This window comes from Oncorhynchus clarkii, chromosome 6, assembly GCF_045791955.1.
Source record: "Oncorhynchus clarkii lewisi isolate Uvic-CL-2024 chromosome 6, UVic_Ocla_1.0, whole genome shotgun sequence".
Lineage (NCBI taxonomy): Eukaryota > Metazoa > Chordata > Actinopteri > Salmoniformes > Salmonidae > Oncorhynchus > Oncorhynchus clarkii.
Window position 1 is genome coordinate 76,084,586 of NC_092152.1, and position 16,497 is coordinate 76,101,082.

A 16,497-nucleotide genomic window follows, 5' to 3' on the forward strand; every position below is an offset into this window, starting at 1 on the left:
AACAGCAAACGGTCCAATTGTAAACTCTCAGAAGCTGTGAAAAAAAAGAGCAGAATAAAGTGCATTCCATGACAAGTTCACAGTGAATTAGTGCTTGATATAGCTAGTGTTTGATGTAGCCTAGTCTATGAGAACAACATTGCTTTTCTTATCATGATTTGAAGCTATACATATTTTTTTAGTTAAACATAACAATTTTTTTTAAATGTATTTTTTGTTATTGTAAGATACAGTATTAGTAGGCGGTCTAAGTTTGCTAAGGTACATTCTTAGAAAAAGGGTTCCAAAAGGGTTCTTCGGCTGACCCATAGGAGAACCCTTTTTGGTTCCAGGTAGGACCCTTTTTGGCTCCAGGTAGAACTCCTTAAAACGCTCTGGAAAGAGTTTTACATGGAACTCAAAAGGGTTCTACCTGGAAATAAAAGGGTTCTACCTGGACCCAAAAATAGTTTTTCAAAGGGTGCTCCTTATGGGGACAGCTGAATAACTCTTAGTTTCAAGATGGCATCTTTTCTTCTATGAATGAAGTAGTAAGTCACACCTAGGTCTAGGATACTAAATGTACTGTTCCTTGCAGCAACAGGTGTCAGGGAAACATTTTTGCTAACGGATTTTGTAGGCATTTTGCTAACATAATCAGAAAGGTCTTAAGCGGGGCGCTTCTCACCTTGTAGCCAGGACAGAACAGGTGAACTCTCAACTTCAGGGCCTGGTTAGAGAGCAACTTTGCTGAACTCGTGTTCCAACTTTGTCAGTGGTTTTAACATTTTGTTAAACTTAACTATTTCTAGCAATATTAGGCTACACATTTCGTTGTCACTGTTAAAATGGTTGTTTTGACGCAACATTTGTCTCTTTCCTTATTTCATGTCATGATCTGGTGTTTGGTCCTCTGAGTGGACGAATGTGGTGTATAGGAGCTTATAAACATTTGGTAAAACTTAGCTTCAAACACACCGTCAGAGTCACTGCATTTTGGCACACCAGAATTAAGTTCATTTCCAATAAATGCTACGTTTGCCTTGCAGCATTGCATTGCAGAGGTAGTTGCAGTGCGTTCTGTGTGGTGCATATGTTGGATTTATTGAATGTATGCGTCAAACTTTATGCGTAGACGGCTTGACAGAAATGGTAGCAGAAGTTGAACTTGTGTTGCATACATATCCAGATGATGCTGCATACCATTTTGCGCAAACGTCCTTTCGGTGTGATCGAAGCGTTACAAGACATTCCCTGGAGTCCCGCGGTCCATGGCCTCTGTTCGTCGGTAGCCTAGAAAGGCACACTCTTTATGCTGATTTTTCCCTATCTATTTACTCTCATTGTCAATATATCTCCTATTTATAATGGATTCGTGCCATCATTGTACCCGCTTCAATATATGTGCAAATACAACGAATAGGCCTAGCCTACAATGCGAAGAACACCGACCACAGATGCCAAGGGAGGCTAGGAATTACGCAGTAAACTCGTAATTGGAACAGGTCTCCGGTTACATTTCTCCAACGTTCCCCGATTTGGGGAGACTGCGCAGTCTGTAGCCTACACTTCCCGTTGAAAGCAGCATACAAAATTGCATGTGTAAGCACAACTGAGTTAGCAGACCTGGGTTGCAGTGCAGAATGTCCCGTTGAGGAGAAGATAAAGCAACAGAAGAGGCAAGAGGACATCCAACCCAGAAACGTTCTGTTTTTCTCCATCCTGATTACATACACAGCGATTCTCCACCGGGGAAAGATGGGGTGCCAGACGGCATTTAGCCCCCGACACCTTGTCCTCAAAGTGTTTTTGGTACAGTTAATCGCCTTTCTCCAGAAAACCTCTGCAGCCCCCTCGCCCATTATCAAGTTCCCAGGAGACGATAGTCCAAAAACAGACAAAGAAGTGGCTCTGGTAAGTGTTCCTTAAACAACTTTTCATAGTGGGAATGTAATGTGACTTTTTCTTCAAACTACTTTATTGGTTATTTTCAATAAATTCAGGAAGATATAACTTAAATTCCATTCTACCATTTGTGAATTACTTTAAAATGACAAATAATTCATGAAACTCATAATGTTTTGGCTTCAGACCTGATAGTTGGATACCCACTGGGCACACACTGGTTGAATCAACATTGTTTCCACTAATTTCAATGAAATTACGTTGAACAGACATTGAACTGACATCTGTGCCCAGTGGGGATGTTTCATTGTGTAATGCACACAAATGTTCATGCATTCATTGATACAGTATGTCTACATGGATGAATGCACTATATAGAGTAGGAAGGCATCAGAATAGATCCCATATCAACTCATAGGCTTGTCTTGTATTCTCTTCTGCAGCACTATCTGAACAAGTTCTATGGCTGCCCACAAGACAGATGTAATCTCATGGTGCTGAAAGACACCCTGAAGAAGATGCAGAAGTTCTTCTCTCTGCAAGAGACGGGCGAGATCGACCCCAAGACAGTGGAGATCATGAAGAAGCCCCGCTGTGGAGTTCCTGATGTTGCCCAATACAACTTCTTCCACAGGAAACCCAAGTGGCAGCAAAACGCCATCACCTACAGGTCAGTGGTCAAAACATGTTTGTTTGGCCCAAATAGTGTTTTGGTATAGGGAGTTGTGCAATAGGCTTTGAACCCCATGTGCAGTCGGGTTGTACTCCATATAACTCCCTATGTTGCTGTGCAATGTGCTGACTGCTGAACAAAGGAATGACTCCTCCAGCCCCTGTAGTTTGTTTTGGGGAGATTAAAACCTCAACTATGTGCTGCCCACCAACCCAACCACAATCTGCTAACTCCAAGATTCCTGTACAATGTGTGCTTGTTTGATATGTTTTATTTGAGGTTAAGAAGAGAGTAAAGTTCTGTTGTTTACATCAGCCCTTTCTGTGTCCTCATGACCACTCAGACTCACTGTATGTACCATGGAGAAAAACAAAGATGGGGAGGAGTTTACCAAAACAACAAGAGACAGAGCGTTATCCTGCTCAGACAGGCTCACATAGCAGGGGTTAGTTGCTGGACTCTCTCATGGAGCATTCTAACCACATGAGTCATAGGCAAGGCCTGAAGACTGATGGACTTTATGTCCAGAAGGGGAGTTTAGGAAAGCTCTGATCTATTGTTTTTGTCCTGTAAATAGAAGAGAGATGGGTGTACAAGCTTTTGCCTTCTGCATTTTGAATCTCACGTTTGAGGGTTTTATATGCTGACGTTGGTCCCTCTTCTGCTTGTAGTACATGTATTTCCTCAAGCATACCTAGTCAATCACACAGTAATATTCCATTATGTAAGATGTATCATGCAGCACATCTTCAGCCAGGGATGAGCTGTTTAATGAGTCTCCTCCTCAGTTTCTTCTCCTCTCTGTGTTCCACCTCTCAGGATTCTAGGCCACTCTCCTGACCTGGACGAGGAGACTATTGATGACGCCTTCTTAAGGGCCTTCAAAGTCTGGAGTGACGTCACCCCACTCAAGTTCACCCGCCTCATGGATGGAGAGGCTGACATCATGATTAACTTTGGCCGCAACGGTACGGTATTACAGAACAGTTTTGACTTTTATATCCTGCTGAATGTACTGTATGAAACGTCAGCAATGCCAGATGATGAGTAGCCTAGTTAAACCAGACTTAATTCTGCTCTCACCTTCGTTCAGACTGGTTTAACCAGGCTACTCATCACCCGACTATTGCGCAAAAGGGCGGAAGTGGCTGGGAACTAGATTAGATGATGGGTGCTCAGTGCTGCTAATCGTATAGTGTAGAACCGTAGGCCTGCCTATGTGTGAGTTACTAGTTGCTCTTTCTCTGGGTTCCCTGTGTCTCACATAAAGTCAATATTCTCGTGGCGAGGCCAGACATCAAGTAAGAACATATGGAGGTCACTGTCTGTGGTCAAAACAAGCCCAGAATGACGTGTTTTCATGACATGTCTTCATGGCACCATCCCATACATCCTACACTGTTGAAGTCTAACACTAGCTACTTCAGAAACAGTTCTATTCTGAGTTGAATCCATCCAGTAAGGCTGTAATTGTATACTGATCTGTGCCTTGAGTCCTTTTGTTTTAGACCTTGTTATGTGAATCCACAGAGCATGGTGATGGCTACCCCTTCGATGGTAAAGATGGTCTGCTGGCTCATGCCTTCGCTCCTGGACCAGGCACCGGAGGAGACTCCCACTTTGATGACGACGAGCAGTGGACCCTGGGAGAAGGACAAGGTACTGGAGACTGTACTGTCTGAGTTGTAAATAAAGTCTGTAAATACGAGTTCATCCTGATCTAATATATAAACCTACTTGTTTTTACTTATCACCTATTTATTCATTGTCATACATGGCACGTTTTTAAAGCAATCTGCGGTTAACATTTCACAAAAGAAATGGAGATAGCTGAACCACACGGTATCTGAAACAGCTCTGTTTGGGCTCTTTGGATCATCACCTCTCCCCTCACCCCCATCCCCCTCCTCTCCACAGTTGTGAAGGTGAAGTTTGGTAATGCAGAGGGGGAGTTCTGTAAGTTCCCCTTCATGTTTATGGGGAAGGAGTACAACAGCTGTACCAATCAGGGCCGTGATGATGGATTCCTCTGGTGCTCCACCACATACAACTTTGACGACGACGGCAAATACGGTTTCTGTCCCCATGAGTGTGAGTAGGAGCCAACATGGCTGTGTTTTTCTTTTTCCTCTAAAGACTTCCTGGGTTTCTGTCCCCATGAGTGTGAGTAGGAGCCAACATGGCTGTGTTTTTATTTTTCCTCTAAAGACTTCCTGGGTTTCTGTCCCCATAAGTGTGAGTAGGAGCCAACATGGCTGTGTTTTTCTTTTTCCTCTAAAGACTTCCTGGGTTTCTGTCCCCATGAGTGTGAGTAGGAGCCAACATGGCTGTGTTTTTCTTTTTCCTCTAAAGACTTCCTGGGTTTTTGTCCCCGTGAGTGTGAGTAGGAGCCAACATGGCTGTGTTTTTCTTTTTCCTCTAAAGACTTCCTGGGTTTCTGTCCCCGTGAGTGTGAGTAGGAGCCAACATGGCTGTGTTTTTCTTTTTCCTCTAAAGACTTCCTGGGTTTTTGTCCCCGTGAGTGTGAGTAGGAGCCAACATGGCTGTGTTTTTCTTTTTCCTCTAAAGACTTCCTGGGTTTCTGTCCCCGTGAGTGTGAGTAGGAGCCAACATGGCTGTGTTTTTCTTTTTCCTCTAAAGACTTCCTGGGTTTCTGTCCCCGTGAGTGTGAGTAGGAGCCAACATGGCTGTGTTTTTCTTTTTCCTCTAAAGACTTCCTGGGTTTCTGTCCCCGTGAGTGTGAGTAGGAGCCAACATGGCTGTGTTTTTCTTTTTCCTCTAAAGACTTCCTGGGTTTCTGTCCCCGTGAGTGTGAGTAGGAGCCAACATGGCTGTGTTTTTCTTTTTCCTCTAAAGACTTCCTGGGTTTCTGTCCCCATGAGTGTGAGTAGGAGCCAACATGGCTGTGTTTTTCTTTTTCCTCTAAAGACTTCCTGGGTTTCTGTCCCCGTGAGTGTGAGTAGGAGCCAACATGGCTGTGTTTTTCTTTTTCCTCTAAAGACTTCCTGGGTTTCTGTCCCCGTGAGTGTGAGTAGGAGCCAACATGGCTGTGTTTTTCTTTTTCCTCTAAAGACTTCCTGGGTTTCTGTCCCCGTGAGTGTGAGTAGGAGCCAACATGGCTGTGTTTTTCTTTTTCCTCTAAAGACTTCCTGGGTTTCTGTCCCCGTGAGTGTGAGTAGGAGCCAACATGGCTGTGTTTTTCTTTTTCCTCTAAAGACTTCCTGGGTTTCTGTCCCCGTGAGTGTGAGTAGGAGCCAACATGGCTGTGTTTTTCTTTTTCCTCTAAAGACTTCCTGGGTTTCTGTCCCCATGAGTGTGAGTAGGAGCCAACATGGCTGTGTTTTTCTTTTTCCTCTAAAGACTTCCTGGGTTTCTGTCCCCGTGAGTGTGAGTAGGAGCCAACATGGCTGTGTTTTTCTTTTTCCTCTAAAGACTTCCTGGGTTTCTGTCCCCGTGAGTGTGAGTAGGAGCCAACATGGCTGTGTTTTTCTTTTTCCTCTAAAGACTTCCTGGGTTTCTGTCCCCGTGAGTGTGAGTAGGAGCCAACATGGCTGTGTTTTTCTTTTTCCTCTAAAGACTTCCTGGGTTTCTGTCCCCGTGAGTGTGAGTAGGAGCCAACATGGCTGTGTTTTTCTTTTTCCTCTAAAGACTTCCTGGGTTTCTGTCCCCGTGAGTGTGAGTAGGAGCCAACATGGCTGTGTTTTTTCCTCTAAAAAGTTCCTGGGTTTCTGTCCCCATGAGTGTGAGTAGGAGCCAACATGGCTGTTCTTTTTCCTCTAAAGACTTCCTGTGAATGTATTGTGCAAAACAGTTATAGTATGCATTTTGATATCTACATGGACTGTATAAAGTTAAGAGTGTTGCATTCAGCAGTCCCTCAAGGAACGTCTATTGTGGTGTTTTAGCTATAGTTTCTGACGAGGAGTTGGCCAGGAGTTACTCCAGATGAGAGGTTTGTGATTAGTTAGAAGAAGCTTTGTTGCTGTTGGACTGGGACCAAATGGGTGGGAGTACATTCTGGGAAACTAGTGTTGTTGTCTGGGTCATAAAATACTCCCACTTCTCTGTGTTGCTGGGCAAGATTCATGAAGCTTTTCATCAGTCCTTTTGTCTGTCTGTTTGCTGCTGTCCATGGTACTGGCATTAGGGTATAGACTCACCATAAATGAGCGCAAAGACATATTGATACATATAGGCTTACAGTCGACTCATATGAGACCAACAGTCTTATGAAACTTCCTAACTGGTTATCCTTTGATCTTGAGAAAATGGCGTACTCAGTGAAGTCTTGTGAAACATTTCTCTTGTTGATAGTTTTATAGACTGTTGATATACTGTAGCAATAAACATTTTAGTCTGGACAGAGTGGATGTGTAACACCCTGACAAACAATGATTTTGCGGTTCAGTTAGCTTATGATTGAGTCTGTGAAATCACTCAAACTCAGGCTCAACGTAACTGCCATGGAATTTGATTAAATTATGGAAACCTACTGTAAACTCAGTATAGATAATTCCTTCAACTTCCTGTGTTACAGTGCTGTTCACCCTGGGTGGAAACGCGGACGGAGCTCCCTGTAAGTTCCCCTTCACGTTCCAAGGGGAGAACTATGATGGTTGCACCACTCAGGGGCGTGACGACGGCTACCGCTGGTGTGCTACGACTGAGAACTATGACAATGACAAGTCCTACGGGTTCTGCCCTGAAACAGGTGGGTTCCCAGTTCATACTGTCCAAGCCCAAAGGTGTCTCTCCTTCCCTATAGCATACAAGCCTCATCAGCTGTGTTAATCCAAACAGCTAAGGGCACTGATGCATCCAACAGACCTGACTGTTGCATGGAAACCATAATCTGAGGATTATATTGAAATATGTGTGCTTTCGATTGTACTTGAGCCAGGTTGTGTGTGTGTGTGCTAGCGTGTGTTAGTTGTGCGCGGGTCAGCTGTTTCTTCACCCGCCCACTATTGCTATTAACCTATCCCCAACCGCCCGACTATATGTGATAGTGAAAATCTGAGGCCCTCACCCATCCCTAACCCGTGAATGTAGAAAATGTGCTATAGGCTACAGTCAAAGACGGCAGAACAATTATTTGACGGGAACAGGATATTTTTTTTTCTTAATTTAGATATGTGTCTGCTTATAATTTACAACATTTTGGTGGGCTATTTGTTAGCCAACTTGTCTATAATTAGATACATGTAGCTGTCATTATACAGTGCACACATTTTGTAACGTTACAGCCTTATTTAAAAATATACATATATATATTTACCCCATAATGACAAAGCGAAAAAAGGTTTTTTGAATTTTGTGCAAATGTATTAAAAATAAAAATCTGAAATACCTTATTTACGTACACTACCATTCAAAAGTTTGGGGTCATTTCATACATTAAATGAGTTGCAAAATGAATAGGAAATATAGTCAAGACGTTGACGAGGTTAAAAATAATGATTTTTAATTTAAATAATAATTGTGTCCTTCAAACATTGCTTTCGTCAAATAATCCTCCATTTGCAGTAATTACAGCCTTGCAGACTTTTGGCATTCTAGTTGTCAATTTGTTGAGGTAATCTGAAAAGATTTCACCCCATGCTTCCTGAAGCACCTCCCACAAGTTGGATTGGCTTGATGGGCACTTCTTACTGTCAAGCTGCTCTCACAACAGCTCAATAGGGTTGAGATCCGGTGACTGTGCTGGCCACTCCATTATAGACATAATACCAGCTGACTGCTTCTTCCCTAAATAGTTATTGCATAGTTTGGAGCTGTGCTTTGGGTCATTGTCCTGTTGTAGGAGGAAATTGGCTCCAATTAAGCGCCGTCCACAGGGTATGGCATGGCGTTGCAAAATGATTAGCCTTCCTTCTTCAAGATCCCTTTTACCCTGTACAAATCTCCCACTTCACCACCACCAAAGCACCCCCAGACCATCACATTGCCTACACCATGCTTGACAGATGGCGTCAAGCACCCCTCCAGCATCTTTTCATTTTATCTGCGTCTCACGAATGTTCTTCTTTGTGATCCGAACACCTCAAACTTAGATTTGTTTGTCCATAACACTTTTTTCTAAATCTTCCTCTGTCCAGTGTCTGTGTTCTTTTACCCATCTTAATCTTTTCTTTTTATTGGCCAGTCTGAGATCTGTTCGGAGACTCGGAGTCACCTCTTCACTGTTGACATTGAGACTGGTGTTTTGCAGGTACTATTTAATAAAGCTACTAGTTGAGGACTTGTGAGGCATCTGTTTCTCAAACTAAACACTCTAATGTACTTGTCCTCTTGCTCAGTTGTGCACCGGGGCCTCTCTCTCTTTGTATTCTGGTTAGGGCCAGTTTGCGCTGTTCTGTGAAGGGAGTAGTACACAGTGTTTTACGAGATCTTCAGTTTATTGCCAGTTTCTGAATAGCATTCATTTCTCAGAACAAGAATAGACTGACGAGTTTCAGAAGTAAGGGCTTTGTTTATGGGAATTTTGAGCCTGTAATCGAACCCACAAATGCTTGAGAGTAAAACAGTTTTTACCCCCAAGCCATAAGATTCCTGAACAGGTAAGCAAATGGCTACCCGGACTATTTGCATTGTGTGCCCCCCCAAACCCCTATTTTACGCTGCTGCTACTCTCTGTTTATCATATATGCATAGTCACTTTAACTATACATTCATGTACATACTACCTCAATTGGCCCGACCAACCAGTGCCCCCGCACATTGGCTAACCAGGCTATCTGCATTGTGTCCCGCCACCCCCAAACTGCCAACCCCTCTTTTACACTACTGCTACTCTCTGTTTATCATATATGTATAGTCACTTTAACCATATCTACATGTATATACTACCTCAATCAGCCCGAATAACCGGTGTCTGTATGTAGCCTCGCTACTGTATATAGCCTCGCTACTGTATATAGCCTCGCTACTGTATATTCTCGCTACTGTATATAGCCTCGCTACTGTTATTTTTCACTGTCTTATTACTGTTATTTTATTTATTTACATACCTATTGTTCACCTAATACCTTTTTTGTACTGTTGGTTAGAGCCTGTAAGTAAGCATTTCACTGTAAGGTCTACTACACTTGTTGTAGACCTGACAAATAAACTTTAATTTGATGCTCCAGATACTCAACTAGTCTAAAGAAGGCCAGTTTTTTTGCTTCTTTAATCAGAACAACAGTTTTCAGCTGTGCTAACATAATTGCAAACGGGTTTTCTAATGATCAGTTAGCCTTTTAAAATGATAAACTTGGATTAGCTCATTTCCAGCTACGATAGCCATTTACATTTACAACAATGTCTACACTGTATTTCTGACCAATTTGATGTTATTTTAATGGACATTTTTTTTTATTTTCTTTCAAAAACAAGGACATTTCTATGTGACCCCAAACCTTTGAACGGTTGAACGGTTGAAATTGAGCTCAGGTGCGACCTGTTTCAATTGACAATCCTTGAGATGTTTCTACAACTTTATTGGAGTCTACCTGTGGTAAATTCAGTTGATTGGACATTATTTGGAAAGGCACACACCTGTCTATATAACGTCCCACAGTTGACAGTACATGTCAGAGCAAAAACCAAGCCAAGAGGTAAAAGGAATTGCAAGAAATGCTTAATTCTGCAGGAGTTATTTTTAAGGCTATGTGAGAGGTTATAGACCTACAGTCAGTGTCCAGATTTCAGTTTCCATTAACCAATCTGAACAGTAGGCTACAGTTCCCTTGACATGCCATAGGCCTATTTGAAGTCCCGTCTTGTGGCTGTGGAATTTGTGTACCACCTCACAATCATCACACATAACGTAGCCGGTACTGCTATAATCCTCTTTTACCACTTCACCAAATATTTTCTGAACATGACTTTTCTGGCCCTCCCTCCTATTTGTTTTCAGTTCTCCTTTCGCAGCTTTTGTCTTATTGAATTCAACTTCGACAATGTCCTTTTTGTCTCTGTGTATTGACGTGAACTTTTTCTGCCCATTAAGAAAAGCATTATTTGGCTTTGTGCCCATTCCCAAAAGCATTATTTGGCTTTCTGTCCATTCCCAAAATCATTATTTGGCTTTCTGTCCATTCCCAAAAGCATTATTTGGCTTTCTGCTCATTCCCAAAAGCATTATTTGGCTTTCTGTCCATTCCCAAAATCATTATTTGGCTTTCTGTCCATTCCCAAAAGCATTATTTGGCTTTCTGCCCATTCCCAAAAGCATTATTTGGCTTTCTGTCCATTCCCAAAAGCATTATTTGGCTTTCTGGCCATTCCCAAAAGCATTATTTGGCTTTCTGGCCATTCCCAAAAGCATTATTTGGCTTTCTGCTCATTCCCAAAAGCATTATTTGGCTTTCTGCTCATTCCCAAAGAGTTATTTGGCTTTCTGCTCATTCCCAAAAGCATTATTTGGCTTTCTGTCCATTCCCAAAAGCATTATTTGGCTTTCTGTCCATTCCCAAAAGCATTATTTGGCTTTGTGTCCATTTCCAAAAGCATTATTTGGCTTTCTGTCCATTCCCAAAAGCATTATTTGGCTTTCTGTCCATTCCCAAAAGCATTATTTGGCTTTCTGTCCATTCCCAAAAGCATTATTTGGCTTTCTGCTCATTCCCAAAAGCATTATTTGGCTTTGTGCCCATTCCCAAAAGCATTATTTGGCTTTGTGTCCATTTCCAAATGCATTATTTGGCTTTCTGTCCATTCCCAAAAGCATTATTTAGCTTTCTGTCCATTCCCAAAAGCATTATTTGGCTTTCTGTCCATTCCCAAAAGCATTATTTGGCTGTCTGCCCATTCCCAAAAACATTATTTGGCTTTCTGCTCATTCCCAAAGCATTATTTGGCTTTCTGTCCATTCCCAAAAGCATTATTTGGCTTTCTGTCCATTCCCAAAAGCATTATTTGGTGATTGGCGGTGTAGGCTTTTTGACACATGTACAGTTAAGCCCTGAAGTTTAGGCTAATGCACTAATACCAGATAGCCTAAAATAATCAAAGATAAACCTCAGTGTAACCTATATATATTGTACAAGAATTATACATTTATAGATTTTTTAAGGTATTGTTTCTCTTTATTCAACCCACCCGCCTACCCACCCACCCTTCAGCCACACAAATTTAATGACCCTAAACCCATCCTCCCGGGACTGCAGGTTATGAGTCAACCTTCGCATCACTAGTGTGGGTGCTTGCATTTATTAGTCAAGGTGTGCTGTGCTGATGCCTCCATGTATTGGTGTAGGAGAATGTTATAATGTTCCAGACGTATGGTTTCCAATCTAGTCTCCTGAATGACTGTAAAAGTATTTTACTGAGTGGCTGCTGGCGGGGGTTATTTTCCATTGTGTCAGTGGGGCTGGCTCAGGGGTTTGGGGTAGAGTCGAGAGAGTGAGAGAGTGGGATATGGGGAGGGAGAGGGGGGGGGGGGGGGTTTAAGGCTGAGGTTTTCATCTGGTTCTAATTGGTTGGGAATGCTGGCGTGCAGTGTAGCCTTGTGTGTAAGAAGCACTGAATAAGAAACAGGCTGCTTAAAAAACTACACAGGCCCAGTATTGTGCTGTACCAACCCAGATCCCAGATATAATATTATCATGCAGGAAAAGAAAAGCCAATTTTTGGAGAGTAGTATTTGGTTTTGTTTTGGATGTACCGTAGATACAAAATACATCGGATGTCAATGTCATGGTAGTTTCTCAAGCAAATCCATTTAGCAATTCAACCCAACCCAAAGTTGATAACTTTTAGCACGACCTCATCGGCACACAAAGAAAAGTCCATTTGGTCCTGAAATATGTATTGTTGTTCACCCATGCAGCCATGTCCACCGTTGGAGGAAACTCTGAGGGTTCCCCCTGTGTGTTCCCCTTCACGTTCCTTGGAGACACTTATGACAGTTGCACTGCTTCTGGACGTAGCGACGGTAAGATGTGGTGCGCCTCCACCAAGAGCTACGACGACGACCGCAAGTGGGGCTTCTGTCCTGATCAGGGTAAATATGTCATCAATGACTACATTATGTTTGTTTGTAGGTTGTTCATTCTGCATAGACAATGACAATGACAATGACATTAATGAATAAAACAGAATAATAATACAAATGATTCAAATAAATATACATGTTACAGTTTAGTGGACAATGACAATTCATGTATTGTCATTGTCATTGTCTATGCAGAATGAAGGGAAAGTGGCCAACAGGAATTTCCCAACATGGAAACTATTTTCATTCACCTGAATATATTTTTTTTAAACCTTAACTAGGCAAGTCAGTTAAGAAGTCAGTTAAGAATGACGGCCTACAGTGGCTGTTCAGGGGTAGAACGACAGATTTGTACCTTGTCAGCTCGGGGATTTGAACTTGCAACCTTTCAGTTACTAGTCCAATGCTTTAACCACTAGGCTACCCTGCCACCCCAAAATATGTGTTGCTGTATCTCTCACTCCTATTGGTGGTGTCCAGGCTACAGTCTGTTCCTGGTTGCGGCCCATGAGTTTGGCCACGCCCTGGGCTTGGAACACTCCCAGGACCCTGGTGCTCTGATGGCCCCCATGTACACCTTCACCAAGAACTTTAGACTGTCCAACGACGACATCAAGGGCATCCAGGAGCTCTATGGTCAGTTTGAAATTCTTATGTACTGCTTATGGGTTATGTATGGGTTATGAATGTGTTATAAAGTCATTATGACGGTACCTTTTAAAATAACGTGTAACCATGACTTCACCCGCTGTTCATAACCAGAGTGCTTTGGTGAATGTACTGCAGGTAACAAATGCATTTCTCCTTGTTGAAGGATATCAATCTCATCTACTCAATGCTCACCATGTTGCCTCTCCTTTTCCTCTCAGGTACTGGTACAGACAAGCCTGTGCCTCCCACCCAGGGCCCAGTCACTCCTATGGACATCTGTAATGAACCTGTGGTGTTTGATGCTGTGGCCCAGATCAGAGGAGAGACCTTCTTCTTCAAGGACAGGTAAATTATTTACTGGGGATTCTACAGTATTACTTCTGATCGCCAATGGTTAGAGCAACATTTGACTTGTAGGTAATCCACTTTTGTTTTGTCTTCTCAAAAAGCATGTTGCCAATCTGACCACTGATCTGTCTACACGAAACAGGCAGAAAGAACATATAACCTGAAGACTCTTATTTTAGACTCTGTGGTTAGTCATTGGAGCAGACCAGTCCACAAGTTATACCTAACAATGCACAACTAAATCATTTCACCACAAACAATGGGTAGTTTAATAGGGGGCTTTTTTTGGTCTCACAATGCATTCTTTTCTCTTGGCAATCAGGTGTTTTCTTTGAATGAAGGGGGTGGTGTTCTCTGTTTGTCTGAGCTCTAATGCTTATCCCATAATGTGATAAGTATAAAGTTATGAAACAACTGGTAATAATAACCACTCTCACAATCCTGTATCAACCATGGTAAACCAAAATGTCTGCCTGTTATTCAGATTGTAAACCATTGCCTACTGTACAGTACAACTTCAACTGGGTTGTCCTATGTAAGTGTAGAAAAGGAGAAAATTAATAGGCTTTCTGTATCTCTCCATCTTACATGATCTGTTGTGGTTCATTCTCAGCTTTCCATGACTCAGTGTACTTTCCCTCTGAAACATGAACTCTTCACCACAACAGATTAATCCTGTCTGGGACAAATTATGTTAGGAACACTTTCAACCCAAACAATAAGCAATTGCATGCAATCCAAATGACAAAATGTTGACTGAAAAGCAGGTTTAGATTAGGATTCATTGGACGTTTATATGTTCCTTCTCAGACTTTGCCGCCACATCTTTTAGCCTTCAAGGTTTTAAGGTGAGCTTTACTATATAGCTGTCATTGCTGACTTGGAACGGTGTCCAAAGCAAACAAGTAGACTTTTTGGACTCAAAAGACTGCAGTCATTCAGCCTGCCTGGCTTTGCCCCCTTCACACCCTGAGTCTGGGGCTGGAGGGAAACCACCCTCAAATCTATCTTACAAATCCTGCTTTAGTTCATAGAATCCTGCTTTAGTTCATAGAATCCTGCTTTAGTTCATGGAATCCTGCTTTAGTTCATGGAATCCTGTTTTAGTTCATAGAATCCTGCTTAGTTCATGGAATCCTGCTTTAGTTCATAGAATCCTGCTTTAGTTCATGGAATCCTGCTTTAGTTCATAGAATCCTGAGAGAGATTAAAGTAGACGGCACGCGTCAAAATGATTGATTGATGACCTTACGTCATTTTGACCTTTGCGTGTCCGAATATGTGCCCCCTCCCCGTCCCCCTGTTCCCGTGGTCACGTGTTATTTTGTGTTATTTCAGATCTCTATGTCATCCTTTGAAGTAGTCCAGTTGATGGATGTCTAGGGGCCTGGTTGAACTGTGGTTGTTGTGTTTGAACTTTTGGACCGGGTATGACCCCCCAGTTTTATTGCCCTTATGTTTGTTATCTATGGAGCAGGAATGTGTGTCTGTATGTGTGTGTGTGTGTTAGAAACAAGGTCCCTTGGCATTGTGTCCATTTCAGGCTTTAAACAACAATTAAACAGCCATCTAAATAATGTTTCTCAGCCTAGTTTCCTATTTAGTTATCTTTATATGTACAGGCACAGAGCTTCAAGATGGCTCCAGCCTAAGGATTTTCAGTGCATGTACACCTGGGGAGATTAGAACCCCAAAGAAAAGATCCTAAAGGTAATTTCAGGTTTATCATGACAGCCACTTTATGAAAGGCCTTTACTTATGGCTAAACAGCTTCTGCACAGCTTATTAATTAAGGCTGTGGGATGAAATGAGGTGTTTCTAGGAGGGCTTAAACAAATCTACAGTGAAACAAACATGTACACTTTACACACATATTTATTGACTTTTAAAAATACCACAGTAACATGACAGAATTTGTGCAAATGCAACGAAATCTGCTAGGGGATATTAAATGTACAACAGTAGTATTCTGTAACAAGCAATACGTGTTAAACATGTGGCACAGGCAATCATGACAGCCTCTTTATGAAAGGCCTTTAATTAGGTGTTTCTAGGAGGGCTTAAACAAATCTACAGTGAAACAAACATATACACTTTACACACATATTTACTGACATTTAAAAAGACCACAGTAACATGACCGAATTTGTGCAAATGCGACGAAATCTGCTAGTGGATATTAAATGTACAACAGTAGTATTAGGTAACAAGCAATACGTGTTAAACATGTGGCACAGGCAATCATGACAGCCTCTTTATGAAAGGCCTTTAATTAGGTGTTTCTAGGAGGGCTTAAACAAATCTACAGTGAAACAAACATATACACTTTACACACATATTTACTGACATTTAAAAAGACCACAGTAACATGACCGAATTTGTGCAAATGCGACGAAATCTGCTAGTGGATATTAAATGTACAACAGTAGTATTAGGTAACAAGCAATACGTGTTAAACATGTGGCACAGGCAATCATGACAGCCTCTTTATGAAAGGCCTTTAACTATGGCTAAACAGTTTTCTACACATCTTATTCATTAATGATGTGGGCATACCCAGGATTTACAGGCAGGAACGGTTGATCTACACATGGAGGGAAAACTTACGGAGTTTTGATGGAGCGGACAAGCGTCTTTGAGTTGATGAATTTGAAATGGATAATGGTCGTGGCTAACCGGACCATCTATCTGTAAGAAATAGTAAACATTTTGGAATTATAACATGTGTTAAAATGTATGTACTAAATATTATGAATTAAATCACTGGTTTTAAAAATGTATCTCACGATTTAACGATAGGGGAAGAGGTAATTTCATATTTCGGCCAACACATCAAGAGCTAACAGGGGTGAGTGGGGATTCATAGTACAACAGGAGGCTTCGGTAACCTGCAATACGGGTTAAATATGTTTTACATACATCCACGACTGAATGGTTTCACAAACTACATTTAAAGGTTTTG

At 41.9% G+C, this 16,497-nt stretch overlaps 1 protein-coding gene across 1 annotated transcript in view; it reads left to right on the forward strand.

Annotated features, from left to right (window-relative positions):
- The first annotated feature begins 1,034 nt into the window (after positions 1 to 1,034).
- The window catches only part of LOC139411614 (72 kDa type IV collagenase-like), a 45,087-nt gene continuing 29,624 nt past the window's right edge, over positions 1,035 to 16,497 (forward strand). The window contains exons 1-9 of the mRNA XM_071158195.1: positions 1,035 to 1,893; positions 2,328 to 2,554; positions 3,377 to 3,525; positions 4,088 to 4,216; positions 4,475 to 4,648; positions 7,095 to 7,268; positions 12,372 to 12,545; positions 13,017 to 13,172; positions 13,406 to 13,532. Of these exons, the coding sequence (XP_071014296.1) occupies positions 1,738 to 1,893; positions 2,328 to 2,554; positions 3,377 to 3,525; positions 4,088 to 4,216; positions 4,475 to 4,648; positions 7,095 to 7,268; positions 12,372 to 12,545; positions 13,017 to 13,172; positions 13,406 to 13,532 (1,466 nt within the window). The 5' untranslated portion in view covers positions 1,035 to 1,737. The remainder of the gene's footprint in view (positions 1,894 to 2,327; positions 2,555 to 3,376; positions 3,526 to 4,087; positions 4,217 to 4,474; positions 4,649 to 7,094; positions 7,269 to 12,371; positions 12,546 to 13,016; positions 13,173 to 13,405; positions 13,533 to 16,497) is intronic.